An 18,177-nucleotide genomic window follows, 5' to 3' on the forward strand; every position below is an offset into this window, starting at 1 on the left:
AATTATTAAATAACGCAGAGATAACGACGGGAGGTTGTTGACTAAGAGAGGCAGCAGTGGGATACGGGGAAAGATATCTGCCTTAAATTGTTTGCTTAAATATACAGAAGCCTATACTTTTGCTTAGAGCATAATACCATTAGTCGTAAGTAAATATGTTCTCAATTGTCTGGAGCGAAATCCAGAGGGATGACTCTTGTTGAAAGTAAAGAGCCTGGAGCGATCGCATCCTCGGCTGCTCTCTGTCCCAGCGCACACAGTGCGTGCCAGAGCCTCTCAAAGCCAGAGACGCTCAGCCCTTCTTCAGGCACTATTACCGACCCAACAAAATACCCAACAAAAGCCTCAGCGCTTCACGGCGCCTGGTCTCGGATCCCGCCTGTTACAAGTGATCCCTCGCTTTCCTGTGCTGAGGACGGAAGGAAATGGGGCCGCTGGTTCCCTGGCTCGTCCTAAGAGCTGTAATCAATTTGTGCGATTCCCAGACCCTGCTCCGTGTTCCACTTACGGCTGTGCTGGGTTATGTAAATCAAATGCTGGAAACTGTTCAGCAAGCTAAACAGATTGCGCAGGCACCAGCAGAGTGCCTCAAGCAAGGGGAAACCCGGCAAACGAGGAGGAAGGGAAAGCTGAGGACACAAAATAAGGCAGAAAAATGATAGGTGGGCAAAGGTGGAAGGAAGGTCTAGTTTCAACAAATTTCCTCTTGAGCTGGGCAGCTCTGGCGACGGGCAGGTGTCAGGACTGAAGGTAACCCCCATCACCACCCACAGGAACAGGCGTCCCCACGGCCAGCGAAGCAGCCTTTCCCACCCACCTGCTGCTTTAGGGGAAGCTCCTGGTCCGAGACGTCGTGCAAAGCAGCCCACCAGGACGCAACAAGTGCGTGCGGCAGATGCAAAACCCGCAGTGCAACTGCTCGAGCATCCCTGCCGAGCAGCTCCAGCTCCCCCCAGCCTCTTCAAGGTGAAGCTCCTACAACAGCTCTGAGTGAGCAAACCAGCAGGTTAACTCCTGCCCGACTGTGGCCAGAGCAAAACCTCCATCCTGAGAGCTCGGCATGGCAGCTCGAACAGGATGAGGCCAGGCAGCAGCAGGCTTGGCAAGGAACCCAAGAGCAAAGCACAATCAGCCTGGACATAGATCACCGACTCCCATTTGGAGCAGCGAGTTGCCAGTCTGGCCTCTCCAAGGCTGAATGCTGTTTGGGCAATCACTTCAACGTTCAGTCTTCGTCGTGACCTTTCCTACCCTGATGCTCTCCACCGGAGAACGGTAAATCCACCCCCTCAGACAGATCTCTGCAGCGTTTATCCTTCCTGCTGAAGAGGCCTTCCAAAGCCCCGTGGTCGCAGGGCAATCAGTGACGGTAAAGACACACCAAACACTGGTTTTGCGCCCAAACTGTGAGTGCGGATCCAGCGAAAATCCCTGGGGCCCTGTTCCAGCCGTACTCAAGACAATACATCCTTTGACAGCGCCTGCGATGGGACCATGGTCCTGTCCTCTGCACAACTGCCCAGGGATCTCACCCAGCTGATTTGGTACCAACCTTTCCCTACAGGGTTTTTAATTTTGCCCCGGAGGAGACAGGCTATTTATACAGCAGGAAGTAGCCACTTGAAAGAACGCCTTGCCAATGATCCAAGGGGCTCTGCCAAGTACCACGAGAAAGACGATTGTTCAGCCCATTTCTTTACCACCTCCTGAGCTCAGTCCTGCACTTCCCCTCTTACCCCACTTGCCGCCTTGCAATTCTCCCGCTAGATCTTCTGACAGGTTTGCAGAGCTCAGCTCGACGTCTCGACAACACAACCCCGCTGGAGCTGCGGATGGGACTCCTTGCATTAATCCCTGGGATGGGAAGGGAAGAGTCAGTCCCAGCAGTCGGAGCCTGAACGAGCCCCTTCTCCCTTCAGGCTGCAAGAGCCGCGCTGCCGTAGCACAGCTTCAAAGGTAAAAGCAAATAGAGACCGAGAGGGACCAGCCTGGATTTTGGAGATGCCGGTGCTTGCTCTTCCCACCAGCTTTCAGCTGGGGTGCAATTGCTCCACGCCTCTGAGGTTCTCAAACAAGTAAAGAGTTGGCACCCAAGTTGTTCGATACAGCTAGAGCAGAGCTTTGTAGAGAGTAAACAAATTCTGTGCCAAAAGCTGCTCTCATTTACAGCTACAAAAACCCCAAGTCACTCTCTGAACTGCTGAAAACATCAGTCTTGCAAGCAGTCAAGGAAACACAGGGTTTCATTTCACTGTGTCCTGATGACACAAAGACCTTCCAGCGATCGGGCAAATCTGGCAATATTGTCTCCTCAAGGAGAAAGAATAAATACTGGGGCAGGAAGCAGGAAAAAGTGAATTCTCTCTCCAGTGCTAGAAAAGTGTGTGTGCGTATTTTGAGATTATAACGGAATCCTTACGCACGGCTGATGTGCCATGCCATCTTCACGTTTTTACTTCTAGAAACACCTCTTAGATGAGAGCTGGGTGGAAACGTGAGCCCAGAAGCACGGTCTGGCTTCACCGGAGAGGCTGCAGCCTCTGTTCCTGTCCTGTGAAGATCCAGTGGTGTATCCTTCCCAAAGCAGCGCATGGAGCTGCGTTTGGGGCATGCTTGGCATTTTTTGGGGTGTCCTTTCATTTGTGGGAACGTGGGTCCAAGTTCTAAGCCGCTAGCAAAGGAAGCAGGTGAGCGCTGCCGTCCTGCCCGACTCACGAGCTTAAGCTACGACAGACTCCAAAAGCAGGTCCTTCAGCCCAGCCTTGGAGGGAGCCCATGCCTCATCCGGTGGGCTTACCAAACCGGTAAGTCACATCATCTGCAACGCATTATAATTAAGGAATCGTTTCTTTAAAAACAGAATTTGCATTAACTGGATTTGTGACTAGGAAAGACACTGCAAACAAACAGAAAACCTGCAGATTAGGATGCTAATTAGATGCATTTCTATTTATAATCTGCCTTGATCAGGCTAAAGTATTTTCTGTTTCAGGTGTCAGTGCTACACCCACGGATGTAAGCAATTCCCCCGGCAGGGAAACACCTGCTTGTCTCTGGGGACAGGCAAGTGCCAGGGAAAAAGCCTGTGCCGGAGGGATGGGGTGTGCACCACTTGCTACTTCTCCTGCCCCGTCTCCTCAGAGACCAGCCCGAGAGGAGGAATGGGTCGTGTCTGGCCAAGGATGACCCGCTCAAGGCGTTTCCTCCAAACACCAGATTTCTCTGCAGTACAAAACTGTAGGAGGCTTTGCTTTTTCCATCAGAAGTGGTGGGGTGGAAATGTCCAAAGAGCCAGGGCTGGGAATGGCAAGGGTCTGCAGGTGGTGCCAGCAGAGCTACCCAGCGATGGAGCGGAGAGCTCAGTCGGAAGAGAACAGACGGACACGAGGATGTCCCTGAAACCAGCCTGAGAGTCTCTGGGCTTCTTCCCTTGACTGGGGATTTACGGCTGCTGCAAGGGCAGGACCCGCCTCTGGAGCAACCTGGGAACTGCGGCGCTGAGGAGGATGCTCCCGGCTATGCCGAGGCTTGTCCTCGGTGCCCAGGTTTGTAGATCCCAGTGGAAAGGCTTGAGCTGAGAGAATGGCGTGCTCAGCAAGCACAGGCAGATGCACGGCATGCTGCCGACTGCCCAAGCTTGGCAGTGTCTGAAAGCCTGCCAGAACTGATGGGTGCTTCTCATTTCTCCTGATGATGTCTTACTCCAGATTAACTTTTGTTCCCCCCCTTTTTTTTTCCTTTTTTTTTCTTTTTTTTTTCCTCCCCCCCCCCCCCCCTTTTTTCCCTTTTTTTTCCTTTTTTTTTTCTCCTTTTTTTCCTGGAGGTCCCTTTTTCACTGCAGAACATCCAGAAGAAATAAAGAGGTAGCAGGCCCCACCCCATTCTCCTTTTCTTCTAACACTGGGAAGTCTTTTGGGCCACAGGAATTATTGTTAATGGGAGTCTGGGGAGGGTTGTGACCTGCGTAAAAGGATCTAGCAAACATTCAGTGATAAACCAGGACTTAGCAATGTGAAAAACAGCTACAAGGTTGTTTTTGTAAATGCAGCTTAAAGAAAGAAACTTAGAAGATAGGAGTCATCATTTTGAATGTGCATCAAACAAGTTAAATAACTCTTACTTTCTTAACGACATATTAATCAAACCACATTGATTCTTGAATCATTCTACTACCAACAAGCTTTCTATCTCCTCCATCCTGATGCATGCATTAAGAGAGTTTTATTCTGACAGATACAATATAGCAATCAATAAAATCTTATTATATGGAGCTGAGATACATGGATTTGTTGCGGGATTTATGCACTACTTTCAAACCCGGTGCTATTTCATGTCTCAGCCTTAACCTGTAATTGAAAATAAATCTCCCTGAATACACCAGATTCTAATTTTCTGGATGTATGGGCAAATGTGAATGGAAGCCGGCCTTCCCTCGGGGAGAAGTCTGCTTTCTGATCGTATCGCTCCCCCTGTGCACACCACTGTACCGCCAGATTCCTCCAGAGAAAGCACCCTGCCCGGCCCCGCGCAGGCAGGAGGACGGGCAGCGCCTGGGCACCGTGCCGTGCAACTCCATCACGCTCCCAAACCCTCTGGCCCCTCGCTCACACCTCCAAAGCCGCTCGCTGCCTGACGATCGCTGCCCCCCCCGGGTGGAGATAACAGAATCTGACAGTGCCAGAGCCCGAGCGACACGAGCATCGCAAGGCTGGGACGGATGAATAAAGATCAGGGAGCGGGATGACCGGAGAAGCTGGTGGTTGTCTGCTGCTTTCCACCAGCTCCTGGGGTTTGCTCGGAGGTTGCTCATAGAATTACAGAATCGTAGAATGGTTTGGGTTGGAAGGGACCTTTAAAGGTCAACTAGTCCAGCCCCCTGCCATGGACACGGACATCTTCAACTAGATCATGTTGCTCACAGCCCCGTCCAGCCTGACCTCAAATACTTCCAGAGAGGTTTACAACCTGTTCCAGTGTTTCATCACCCTCATCGTAAAAAATTTCTTCCTTCCTTATTTCTTTCTTCCTGCTCAGCAGCATGTGAGTGTGCTCAGAGATTGCCTCTCACCTCGCAGGGCGCAGGACAGCTGGGAAGGTATCGCAGCGACAGGAGACAGACGGCCGTAGGCATTTTTCCTTTGGGTTTGTCTCAGTCTCCGAGGGCTCGGTGCCGCTTGGATGTCTGACAGCAGGTGGATACCCAGCAGTCTCCCTGGAAATGGCTGGAGGGGACTTTGATCTAAGCAGTTCTGTCAACAGCATTAATACAATAAAAATAATCCAATTCACTCAGATGGAAATGAGAGAGATGGGGAGATAGGCAGACAACGGTGCAAATCGGAGGGAATAAAGAAGACGGGAGCAACAGTAAATCACCTATGCAACGCCACGAGTTCAGATGCTTCTCAAAAGAGCCACGATCTTGAATCCCATCAAAAAGTCACTGCAGCATCATGCCTTTTTGTTGTTTTGGGTTTTTTTTCCTCATAACACATACACATGTACTTGTTCCTTCTCTAACCGGAGGCACAAACCAGGCACGTTTGCAGAGGGATGCCGGCAGAGGCTTCCCTGCACGGTGTACCCGTGGTGTTTGTCTCTCATCCTGGGGGGGGGAAGAAACACAGGTTTGCAGTTGTTGCACCAAGCACCTGGTCTTTCCGAGATTTCCCCAGAAACAGAGCAGAGAGGTGCAGGAACACGCTGTGGGGTGAATGCTGGTGGCCACGGGCTGCATCACTATTTTTTTCCTCTGATCATAGAGGGAACAACCATCCCCAATGCTCAACATGAGATTGTTTCCTTGGGGAAGACAGTTTCATGGGAGAAAAGGGGATTTTAATAAAGGAGCTGTCAATCAGAAAGGAAAATGACTGCTGCCATGTAAGCATTGGCTCTTTTTTTTTTTGTTGTTCCCATACTTTCTGATAAAACCCCACGATAACTCGATTTACAGGAACAGCAACCAGAAAGAGAGAACTGGCCTGAGGAAGGTACTGGGGAAATAAATCACCTACAGCCAGAAAAGACTGAAAACCCAAAGATTCCTTTGTGAGCCTTGCATTGCAGGAAGCAGCCCAGAAAAGGACCCAATGCAACATGTCAGCAGGCACCTTGCAAGATTTGAGCATCATCCCTCACCCTGGGGACAGGTATGGAAGGGAACCGGCGCTCAGACCGCGCGAGCCCCTGCAGCACTTCCAGGTTAAGTCCGAGCACAAAACGAGGGAACGAGCTCCGATACTTCTTGGCTTCGTGTGCGTTAGTCTGAGGATGGACACCCAGGTAGAGCCCCAAAGGGATCATACTTAGCAAAGCCAGTGGGACGTGAAACGGCGGCAATGCACGGGGAGGGTACGCACAGAGCCCGCGTTCAGAGACATCGCACTGCCTTCTGGTTAATAGTACGGCGAGTGCCACCCCAGAGCAGTTCCCTTCCAGGGATGGACTCCTGACGAGGTGCAGCATGAGCAACATGCCGGGGTTCCCCTTGCAGTAATTATTCTTCATTTGCTGACCCGCTGGTTTTTCGGATTGCCATTAATAATGACAGCTGAGGAGTTATCTGCACTGTTTCCAAGTTTACCCTCTCCAAACCTCGTCCCTGCCGCAGCTGAGTGCACATTCCCTGTGTCCTTGGGGGACGTGGGGAACCTGGCCACCGCCTGTAATCGCACCGTCATCGCTTTAGGTGACCTGCAGGTCACTCGGTGGGGACCCACACAGCAGCGAGAAGAACACCAGCATGGAGTCGGAAATACCATCGCCTGGGTTTCAGGAGCACCGTGTGCACGTATGCAGCCTCACCTTTAAAACACTGACCTATATGACCTGTAAATGGCAGATATAGCAGATTATAGCCCAGGAGCAGCCAGGCTTTGCCTCTTCTGGATTCTACCAGTATGGTCTCCACTCCAAAATTACCCACCGGTTCTTAACGGGAGTAATTCACCCTCCAGATCCCGGTCGCTATGATGGGACACAACCTCCTTGGTTCCCTTAAGTGGTTTTTTACCACCACAGGGATGTTTGCCATCTCTGAGCGATCTCCAAAGGCTGTCACTGTGGCGGGGGCAGGCAGGGCGAGGAAGGGGTGACGGGTCTCGCTCACGGCACTGCCGGCTAAATGAAGCTTGGAAAAAAATAGCCCCATTGACCTGACATCTGCGAGAGACGGAGCAAGCGGTCAAGAGAGGAATGAAAAGAAAGGCAGAGAGTGAGGGAACGGGATGGGGAAGAGAGTTAAAAGCCTGCTGTCCTCCGTAGGCAGCTGTGGGGACGTCGGGGAGGCAGCCTGGCTGGGGGTCTGCCGCTGGGGGGTCTGCCAGCCACCCTCCAACCCGGCCTGAACCCCCCCTGCCTGTCTCCACTCCCCCCCTTTATTTCTAGCTCTGAGGCTTTGCTCAGCTAGTGAAAGGGTTAAATTTAATTTATACTGATTTCTATTTAATATCATTCTCTCCCCGTAGGAGCCGGCAGCTGTGAGCTGATTGTACTCTCTCATTATGCAGTCTGTATCACTAATGGCCTGTGACAAAGGCATGCCATCTTCCCGGCCTTACCCCCGAGAGCCAATTAAACACACATACTCCCTTCCTGTTTGCAGCGCATTACAATGAAATTAAACTGAATTTCAAAATCATTTTCTCCTAAAGACATCTCTTTGCAATAATTAATGCATGCTATTCCTTTGCATCTGAAATATTCATCAGGAGTGTTGACTAAAAAAAATTTTTAGAGCTGATTGCCCCGCATCCGGCATCACCTGATGATGCTCCAGTCCCAGCCCGCGGTACCCGCCCGGGATGGGGACCCGTGGTGACACTGCCAGCAGGGCAGCTCCACGTCTGCTTCGGGATAACAATAAGAATAAATCACAGCTTCTTCAAGAACTGTAAATAAATAAGATTACACAGAAGGCATCAGAAATCCAGCCTGACTCCTGACTCGATGGCACTGCTAACACACAGTGAAAGGGGAATGGGAAAGCCAGAGCTGCCTATAGGTTAAGGTTAGGCGGAAACGAGCCATCTTCCCCTTCTGCGCTGGCAAGATGAACCGGCGGTGGGGCTCGGTGCAGGCAGGCAGACGCGCTGCCTGTATTTACCCTGCTGCCCAAACGGCTCCGGGCCGGCGGCAGGAAGGTGGGCACGCCGAGATACCCGCGGGCAGCAGGGGCCAGAGCCCGCCAACCCATCCTGCGGCCCGCTCCGTATTTAATCTAAATTGCAGAACGGCGCCGGGGGACAGGAACCTCTGACCGAGGAGGTCTCTGACCGCTCGCCACGCCACACGCAGAGCGGGAGCTGTAATTTGAAGCACATCACTTATTCATGGCCTGTCACATCCATTCCGTTTGGGAAAGTTCTGCAGCCTGGCATCCTCTTGAATTTGTTATCCCACATGATGGGCAGGATCAGCCCTACGAGTTCTCCTCTGAGAACTTGCTGTCCCAGCCACGGCAGCCTCAGGTAGGGACAGTCCTGATGGCATCCGCTGCTATCACAGGATAACGGCATCTTTTTTCTGTTTGCAAATATTTGATAAAACCTACCAAGGCGCACACAGGACCCACCTGCAATAGGTATTGTTATTGTTTTTAGGGTATTATCATCTGGTGAAATTTGATTTGAAAGAAGTAAATTCTTTCATGTTTCATGTTTCAGAAACATTTGTCTTAGTTGAAAGGGAAAGGTAAATCCCGAGAAAAGCCAGAAAAAGAAACATTTCCTTTGCATTTCCACAACGTAGCATGTAAAAATAAAATAAGCGTTGGTTTCAAATTTAAAGGTTTCTCTATTTGGAAGACTCAGACTTTTCACTTTAAAAAAAAAGTTCTAGCAATTTCAAAACCCCTTCCCAAACCGCTCCCACACGGAAGACACCCGCTGTGATTTCTCCCCAGAAAGTTCAGCCTTCCAGCAATCGGTATTTTCTGACTGACAAGTGACGGTTCCTTGAAAAGCTCTCTTGTGACGCCGGTGGCCCACGACCCCAGCCCACCCCACGCGGCCACGCTGCCCGTGGGCATGGCTCCGACCCGACACACCTCGTCTCTCCACACCCAGCCATGACCAGGAGAGCAAACCCCCCCCGCAGACAGCATGCCGGTGGCGAGAGGGGAGGCAGGATGGATCCAGCGCCCAGGAGCTTAGTGGGGGTCTTCCACTGACACGGTCCCTGTGGAAGTTAAGCTAAATCCCACCCTTTGCAAAGTTTAAGTCCCTAGAAAACGTTACGCACTAGTGCATTACACTTACAAGTGAGGAATCCCAAACACACCCGATTACGTTGCTGACTAATTATGGCCAACGCTAGCGAAGCCCCTCGCTGAGCCCGGCGTTTGGAAGCATGTCCAGCCTGCACCCCCAGCCAGGCTCCGACCCCCCATCTTCAACCCACCCCCCCACCCCCCCCAGCAGCCGGGGAACCCCGGGGGCTGAACTGGAGCTGCTTTCCCCCTCTCCCCTCTGCCAGACGCCGCGGGGAAGCCGTCGCGGTACCTGTTTTGAACCAGCCGTCGGGCGTGAAGGCATCTGCTGTTTCTCTGGGTCTGTTCCAGTACTCGCGGAAGACGGAGGGTCCCTTCACGAGCAGCTCCCCTTCCTGGCCCTCCAGATCTGGTGTCACCTAGGACAAGCACACAGTGAATGCATCCCGGGGAGTGGCAGCGAACAGTCGTCCCTGCGGCCGCATCGCCTCCACCGCCTGTCCTCCAGCACGGTGGCTAGCTAAGGAGCACGGCGGGGGACAAGCAGGACCCACGCCGTGTGCCCTCCCAGCCTTTACCAACCTCCGACGCAGCCTGCCCACCTGCAGGACCTCTTGCCTCTGGTGGCAGGGCTCACCTTCGATATTCAAAAGCACTGAAAGTACACATCCGTGTTATATGGAAACGAGAACTGCCATCCTGGAACCACAGTCCAGGCTGATGCCTTCCAGCTGCTGGCAAAGGAGAGGAGCGGTCTCGCATGCAAACTTGCGGGAAATACTCTTGGAAACGGGTCGGGAAATACTCTTGGGAAAGGGATGGTCTGATGCAGGCTGGCTTCGCAACAGCTCTCTGCACTCTGCTCCCGCTGCAGCACCCAGCAGCCTCTGCCAGGGTCAGGTTTTCCCCAGGAAATCATTCGGGAAAAGCCCCATTGCCACTCGCTGCGCCCGGGGCGTGGGATGCTGGGGGGACATCAGCAGAGACAGCGAGACCCCGATCAGGGCACCCACCCGCTCAGGGAGCCCCTCTCCCGCCTCTCTTGGGCGAGATTGCCTTTCCCCGTGACGGGGGCTCTCGGGGGATGGATGAACGCAGGTCACAGAGGCTGCGTCCCGAAAGACCCACGCAGCCCCGACAACTCTGTCCCTCGTCCCCAGAGTGCCGCTGTCCCCTGGCCTCCCCGGGGCAGGGAAGCACAGACCGCTGTCCCACAGCAGCTGGGAGGTGGGATCCTGGTCTGATGTTGAAGGCACCAGCACCACTCACCCTAGACGTACAAGATTTGCAGTGTCCTCAGGGCCAAGGACCATCCTCCTGCCCGCCGCAGCCAGGCGATGCAGCCAGGAGGGCAGCCGCTGCGAGGCGGGGGAGGCAGGGGACGATGCGCTCCTGTGACTGCGCCACGCTGCTGTCTGCTCTGTTGACAGATAGAAAACTTCGCTTTCCAAAACTGTCAATCTAACACTTTTTTTTTTTTCCTGAGGAGGTGGCAGGAAACACCATCTGATTTGTTCTCGGGGACACGCGGCTCCTTTCAGGCTCACTGGAAGGCAACGGTTGTAGTGACAACTCGGGACCCTGCAAACCTGCACGGGCAGGTTTTCTATGGCAACAAAACAAATATCCTGCTGTTATGGAAACTGGAGAATCGCAGGGAGATCACAGCCTTGCCTGACATGGCACGGTATCTCATCTCCCCTGCACATACATCGCTCTGTAATTATAAGGATGCAGACAGGCTAAGAGATGAGGCACTAGAGAGGCACGAACGCTGCACCACTCGTGGGACCGTGTTAACCTAAAGTCCTTTGCAGGGAAGATGTGCAAAGCCACTGCTGGGATGGGAGGTCACTGCGAGATGTGCTTGTGCACGTCGCTCCGTCCCTTTGCAGAGAACATCCCGGTAACGGGAACTCTGAGCCACTTTGTACTTGAGCTGCTGCAACACGGACGAGATACATCTGGGACCCCGAAAGTCAGCAATGCCAGAAACGCAGCCGCAAGGGAAAGCCGTAACAGCAGAACTGGAGCGCCAGGCAGAATCCCAGAGCAGGGTAGGCTTCGTGTCTCTGTGCAGCCTTTGATGGAAACAAAGCTTCTCTAATGGAATATGCTTAGAAAGCTGCTTTTAAAGCACAATTTTTGTTTTAAGTAATTTCTTCCTGATGTCCCGTCTTGGAGGATGGGGTGGCACAGGGCTCTCTGCACACACAGCCCAGGCACTCCTACAGAATCACCTAAATGCTGGGCTGAGCCCCCAGAGCCCTGCCTGTGCATCGTCTCCACTGCCTGGAAGATGTTGCAGGAGAAAAAGGTCATTAATGCTGATGAGGAGAGTTTCACTGAGCGATGGCAGGGTGAGGATGGTGCTGGATGAGGTCTCCCCTGGGGATCTGAAACCGGGAGCCTGAAGACCAGACTATCCACAAGCAGGACAGCACAGAGAAACCCGAGGTTCAGGAGAGCCCAGGACCAAACCTCCGTACCTGCAGCAGCAAAAGGGCAAGAGGCACAAAGCCCGCGTCGGCGAGCGTGGCAGGGACACGGTGGGTGATGCGAGGGGACCAGCAAGGCAAGGTGTCAGCGCTGTCATAGAGAGGCTGTGTTTAGTTTTACGCTGTGGCTATTTCTTCTCACTCCTTTTCCTGCTGGTCCGGCCAAGGCATCACAAAACAAGCAACTTCCCCGAGCACCTCGGTGCCTCCAGTGTTCCCCGTTCCAGTTTTGCCCATCGAGTCACGCACCCCTTCCATCCCTGCCAGCGACACCTCTCCTGCCGGGGGGCAACTCCACTCCGCTCACCTTGCAAACCCCGCTGGATCTCATCTGCCCCATCTCACCTACGGATAACCAACTATCCAAACTGCCTTCACGTTACAGGCGTTTTAATTACTAGCGTGAGCCTCCGACAACAATCCCTTTAGCCGTTGGGGTGCCTCCAACTCCCCCAAAAGGGCTGGGGAGGGGGTGGTGCAGGTAGGGATGGCGAGGATGGGCTAACAGCTGCCCGAGCTTCATCTACAGATCCTGCCAGATTTTGTCTTCTGCTTGTCGGTGCTGAATGCGAGAACGGGTGTAAATTTGGCTACTACAAACGCCTTCAGCCCCAGCCTGCCCGGCTGAGCCCTGCCCTGTGCAGGCGTTGCACGGTGCCAGCCGGCAGTGCCGGATACCGCCCTACCTGCACAACCCACGCCGTGCCCCCGATCGGAGCAGCAGAGCTGCCCCAGGGACCGATCCTGCACGGTGTTTACCTGCACGCTGCCATGTCTCGCGCGAATCAAGCCTTGAACCGGCTCCAAATTTCTTGTCATATCAACTCAAATTTTGGCAGCGGCTCAACCCACATCTTATCTCGAGCACAGCTCCTTGGCAGCAGGCACCTCCCTGTTGTGTAATTTAATGATGTTATGGCTGGCTTGCAAACAGTAAAACAGAAAGGCCGTGACGTTATCTTAATAGGATTTTGCTCGCTGAACTCCGAATGTCACTGGCACTGCTCCCCAGCGTAGCAGAGGGGATGCAAACCACCCCAGCGCCAGCAGCTTCTGCTGCTTGCAAAAGGCATAAATTAAAATTCAAGGTTCAAGGCATTTATCTCCTACAACCCCTTGCATCTGATCCCTGCTAAAATCCCACGTACACCAAGCTAGCTGGCTGCTAACCCACTTTGAAAGCATTTTGGTTTTTTTGCTTTGCGGCAGCAGCGTGGCTAGCGTGCTTGTTTCCTTCCTTCGTCAAATCTCAGTGGCACCCGTTGTTGATCGACGTTGCAAGCAGCTGCTGAAAGCATCAGATTGCTAATTGCACAGATATCCTCCTCTCCTAGTGCCGTATTTTAATGCACGTTACAACTGCTTTAATGCATTCGAGCAACTTTAACACCCAGGCACAGCGTGCCCCCGAAGGTTGCTGTCTGATAGCTTTCTGCTGTAAAACCGATTCGGTGAGTTGAGCTGGGCCAGCCGGCGTACTAGATAAGATTACATTTTCCACGCATGAAAATAAAAGGTTGTAATAAATTCTTTGAAGGACTAAATCTGGGTGATTATAAAATGCATATTTTCCCTGCTTCCATTTTACCTCTTTATTAGGAGGAAGCGAGGGCGGTTTGTAAATAGCTGGGAATCCCCGCTTGGCAAGCGGCCCTGGGATTTGTTCAAAGTGGCCATTTGTTTTCTTGCGGTCTCTGATATACGCTGCCCTGCGCTCCGCCGGGAACTGCGGGAGAGGAGCCTGTAATGGACTTTAATGGAATTAGGGGCTTTTACGGAGGTAGGCTCAGAGCGGCGTGTCTTTCGCCTGGAAGCAGGGGAGGCCCGGCGAATTCCTAAGCAGAAACATGTGGAAGACACAGAGTGAAAGCTGGAAGGCGAGGCTTGTAAGGGGAGGTAGTAACTTCTTATTGGGCTGATAGGATCGGGAGGCAGACAGACGAGCTTTTAGGAAAAAAAACAAACACCTTCTTCAGGTTGCGAACAGGAGGTTTCAGGGGAACAGATTTAATTTCTACCAGACCCCCAAAATAATCATCTGAACCTCGTTCCTGGGTGATTAGCAAAGGCTGCGGATCAGAGCACCTTCTCTCGGGAGGGACCTTACAAGGGACCCTGCAACTCTTGCACCACAGAAGCGCGAGGCAGCGCGTTTGCATTCGAGTGGTTTATCTGGATGGGGTGAAGTGGAGCAGGGAGGTGCAAGGGGCTCTTCTGGCCCTACCGATCTCATACGATTTTCCTTTTACTCTTCCCTACTTCTATCCCTGGGTCTCTACTCCCTATTCCACCCTCCTACCCAGCCACAGCCTGCTTTTCCACTCCTCCATGCTCCTCGCTCCACGAAGAACCCGTCCAAACCCACTCCTGCAGCTCCCACCACCCCGGGCTCCGAGCACCCCAGCTCCCTTCACCACCGCCGCTGCCAGAGGAGGAGAGAACAGCCCGGGGCGTGCGTGGCCTGGGCACCATCACTGCTGCAACCAAGAAAAGCAAAAGCATTTACATTTGCGCGGAGGAAGGAAATGTTTCTGCAGCCCTGCCTCCTCCGCCACAGCCCTGCTGCGCTGCCCAGCTTGGAAGTGCTTGGCACTTTTCCCCACCTTGTAAATAAGTGATTACTGTGATCAAAATAATTAAGCAACCTAGCCTTTTAAGTGACTAATAGAAGACAATAATTGATATGTGTGAGGTTTATGGAAGTGATGGAGCCCTTTTAGCAGTTCTCGTAGAGTAACTTTTTTCTGGTTTGTTTTTTTTTTAAACTTATCAGAGCACAGAAAATAACACAACGAAGCCTGAAGAACTGCCTCGCCTCCCCCCCGTGCATCCCAGGGTGGAACTGGGGAGCACGGATACCCTGCCACGCTCACCACCGCACTGCTGCAGAACCTTACCTGCCACCAGCGCTTCCAGACACCGTCCCTGTCCCTCATGCGACCACTCGCTCATCCCTTCAAGACTCTGGTGGCCCGGAGAGCGCTGCGACTTGGCAAAGCTTTGCCCCAGCACGGCATCCAACAGCTTCAGCCCCCGCTGACCTGGAGAGAGCACGGGACCGCCAGGCTTTGCCCAGCCCCTGCTTTTCCAGACCGGGGGATCACGCTACATCCAGGACTGGGGTGGTGGTGGGTGCCGAGGGAGGTGAGGGCATGCTCACCTGCCTCCTAAAAGGAAGCTGGAGACCAATAATCCGCTTGACAGTGCCTTTTAATCACTGTCGCCCTGGGCCATATTTGAATGGATGTCCTAGAGGCGCGAGGCTTGCTAGAGCATTACCAAATTCCCAGGCAATCTGAACTCTCATGCACATTCATAATTAAAAATTCCCCGCTAAGTTGCATGTTTTTGTAAAAGCATTATCGCTCCTCTAAGCTCTGTGTCCTGCAGCATCCTGCAGAAGGCAAGCAGGAGGCAATTTAGACACAGAACAATTTTCCTCCTGCTGGAAAAAAGGCAGATTTCTGCTCCTCGGGGACACAGCACAGAGAAAGAAAAAAAAAACAAACCCAACAAACCAACCAAAAAACCCCAAGCCCAGACTGTAATCTATGAGGCCACATTTCACATCTGTTTTTGCAATGTTAACTTTTATAAAAGGGCTGGGAATAACACAATCAATTTACTTTTCATTTTGGAGGGTTATAAATTTAAAAGCAAGGCTGGTGCACAGTGGAGCTGGAACACTGAAACTTCTTTTCAAAAAACCCAACCCTCTACTTACAGCAAGTGCTGCTCCACTGAAAACAAAAGTGATGGTATATATTTTTAGGCAATACTGATTTTTAAAAGTTACCAGACTGATTAACTCCAGATGATCCCAAAAGAACCACAGAAAACAACCCAAGTTTGGGAAAGGTCAGTCCTCCCCGCAGTTGTTCCATGGACCCAAAACTTCTTGATCTATATTAACACCATAAATTAGACATGTAACGCTATTCCAGAAACGCCAACAGCTCTCCACGCCGCTGTTCTCATCTCTCTTGTTTGCAGGCTTCAGAAGATAATAAACGAGGCGAGATGTCAGCACATCTTCCCACTCCCCCAGCTCTCTTCATTAGAGGAAGGCTCCTGACGTGCCCTCGCAACGCCCGCTCCGATTTTGCGCTCGGGGGCAGGCAGAGGACCAGGCAAGGATTCAATTAGTGGCCCACCTTCGGTTCGTTTTTCCTAAGCCTCACTTAAAAGTCGAGGTCAGGGAGGCTGTGATGTGCTGTGACTACAGACGATCGCGCCGCCCGAGAACCTCTAATTGCTTCCTCGTGCTGCACCGCGCTGCAGCGGCCGGTGCCTCCTCCCTTTGGCTGGAAGCGCTCTGGGGCAGAGACTGTTCTTTTTAATTCTGATCTCTGCTTCTGCATCTCCACTGCCAGGTCCAGGGCTCTTCAGCAAACATCTCCAAGATATGCTACAGCAGCGACGGCCTCCGTGACCCGATGGAGGTCCAACAAGCATATCACGGGAGGAGACAGGTTGTAAGTACGTGGGCTGAACCAATGTGCTGGAAGGACTCAGGTGTGAGGTTGCAAAAATTGAGTAGAAACAAGCACCGGCAACGGTGTGGGCAGGAGATCTGCTTTCACTGCATGCCTCACAACCCCAAACATCGACACCCCAGTCTTCCAGGTTCTCCTGGCACAGGCAAGCAAACAGAAAAGGACTGAAGACCAAAACCAGCCGTGATGGGAGCAGAGAGGAATCCACCACCCCTTGTCCCTCATGTTGGGAGAACCAAGACTGCCAGCCTCGTGAAGGGGATCAAGGACACACATCCCAAGTCTTCCTCCCCGTACAAGGGGGAATGAAAGCATGAAACAATAATAAAGAGATCAATAGAGATTTTGAGGGTGCTATGACAAAGATCAGCTCAAAGGAAACACTCGTGGAAAGAGAGTTCTTGATAGATGGATTCAATTTGAATGTGCAAGGAAATAGTCTGGGATCAAGGCTGCTCCTCTGATAAGAAAAGTTTTCAGCTGAGAAACAAGGGGACACCATGCTAACGTAATTTCTGCCTCCACTTTTAATACCAGGAAGAAATAAAATACAGCTATGGCCCAAAATAAATACAATAAAAAAAATCAGAGGGCAGACCCAAAGAAGGAAGGAGACATAAATACCCATGAGAATGCAATTACTGACCAAGTTGAGTGAGGAACTAGATGCGATCAATGAGAAGCAGCTAAAATGTTTATACAGTAATGAAAGCAGCTTGGGCAACAAAGTAAAGAAACTTGAATTGCTTGGGCAGGACACAAAACAGGATACTGAGGAGAGGAACACGGTGAAACAGAAATTGTAACTGGAATACACACGACTGCAGTGTCCAACACTGCAAGGGCTTTGGAAGGAGTTTTTGGAAGAAGCAGATGCAAATGGAAAATAGGAAAAAAATGTAGCGTGAGTTTACCAAAGGTGGATTTTGCCAGAAAACCTGAGGACTGATGTTTCAGATAGAAGAAAAGCAGCGGATCTAATCAAGGCTGCCTTCAACAACATATTCCCCACGCTGCCTGCCTGGGAGGTGGCTACTGATGGGAGAGATCATGGGGTTGAGGGCTAGATTCGTAAGGAGGGCAAAGACCCAGGCGGAGGAGACGAAGCCCAAAGCATCCCCCTATGGTAGCCAGGCAGCCTCGTCAGCCAACCTTCGGATCTCCATAGCTCAACTTGAATTGCATCCCAAGTCCCAAGTAACAGTTCAACCCTGAATCAATGACTTGCTGTCCTGGTGAAGGCACCCTACAAGGCTTCGGCACCATACGGCACGTCCTACAGCAGCGAGCTGCTGATGGGAGACGGAACTGGGATGCTGGAGGTAAGGTTCACCATCGAGAGACCTGCAGGTGGTACCAGTACGTGAGGATGGGATGCAGCAGAGAGACATGTTCTGGAAGTGCAGGAGCGCTGAGGACAAAGGACAAACTGGTTTAGGCTGAGGTCTGATCAGGATAGCAAAGGAACATATCAAGGTGCCTGCCTGGGTCAGCCAGAGACAGGGGTCCCTGGGCCAGGCAGTCACATTCCCACCAGCATTTCCGTGCCTGCCCGTTTTCAGGAATGCCGGTCACGGCTGGCACATGCCTATCTCTAGCCTCAGGAGCTACACGCAGGAGACGAGCCACGTACATTCACACCAACCATTTCAAAGTACCTGGATGGATGAGACAGAGGAGACACCACACAAGAGGCAGCACCTCCACGCAGGACCTGGCCCAGAGCTGTGCCAAGTACTGAAGCCCACAGCACCCACACCCACCCAAGGCATACCACCCACGGGTGCCCAGACCTCGGAGGAATCCTCCAAGACAACCCTGGCAGCTCAGTGGTGACCAAGCACCTCTGGAGATCTGGGATGAATGTGAGCGACGTGGAGCCATTCCTGGTCCCCTCCACGGGGGCATCAATGGCCAAGACCTCCAGCCTTAACAAAGGGTGATGGTTGGTGCCAGCTGCCCCCAACACCCG

General features: G+C 52.3%; 1 protein-coding gene across 11 annotated transcripts in view; it reads right to left on the reverse strand.

The window, feature by feature from the left end:
* The window catches only part of ACSF3 (acyl-CoA synthetase family member 3), a 65,415-nt gene that overhangs the window by 20,064 nt on the left and 27,174 nt on the right, over positions 1 to 18,177 (reverse strand). For all 11 annotated transcript variants that reach the window (XR_012837587.1, XR_012837586.1, XM_075765607.1 and 8 more), the window contains one exon: positions 9,504 to 9,630. Coding sequence is in view for 9 of the 11 variants with exons in the window: in XM_075765607.1 (XP_075621722.1) it covers positions 9,504 to 9,630 (127 nt within the window). In the remaining 2 variants the exon portion in view is untranslated. The remainder of the gene's footprint in view (positions 1 to 9,503; positions 9,631 to 18,177) is intronic.

The sequence above is a fragment of the Balearica regulorum genome, chromosome 13, assembly GCF_011004875.1.
Source record: "Balearica regulorum gibbericeps isolate bBalReg1 chromosome 13, bBalReg1.pri, whole genome shotgun sequence".
NCBI lineage: Eukaryota > Metazoa > Chordata > Aves > Gruiformes > Gruidae > Balearica > Balearica regulorum.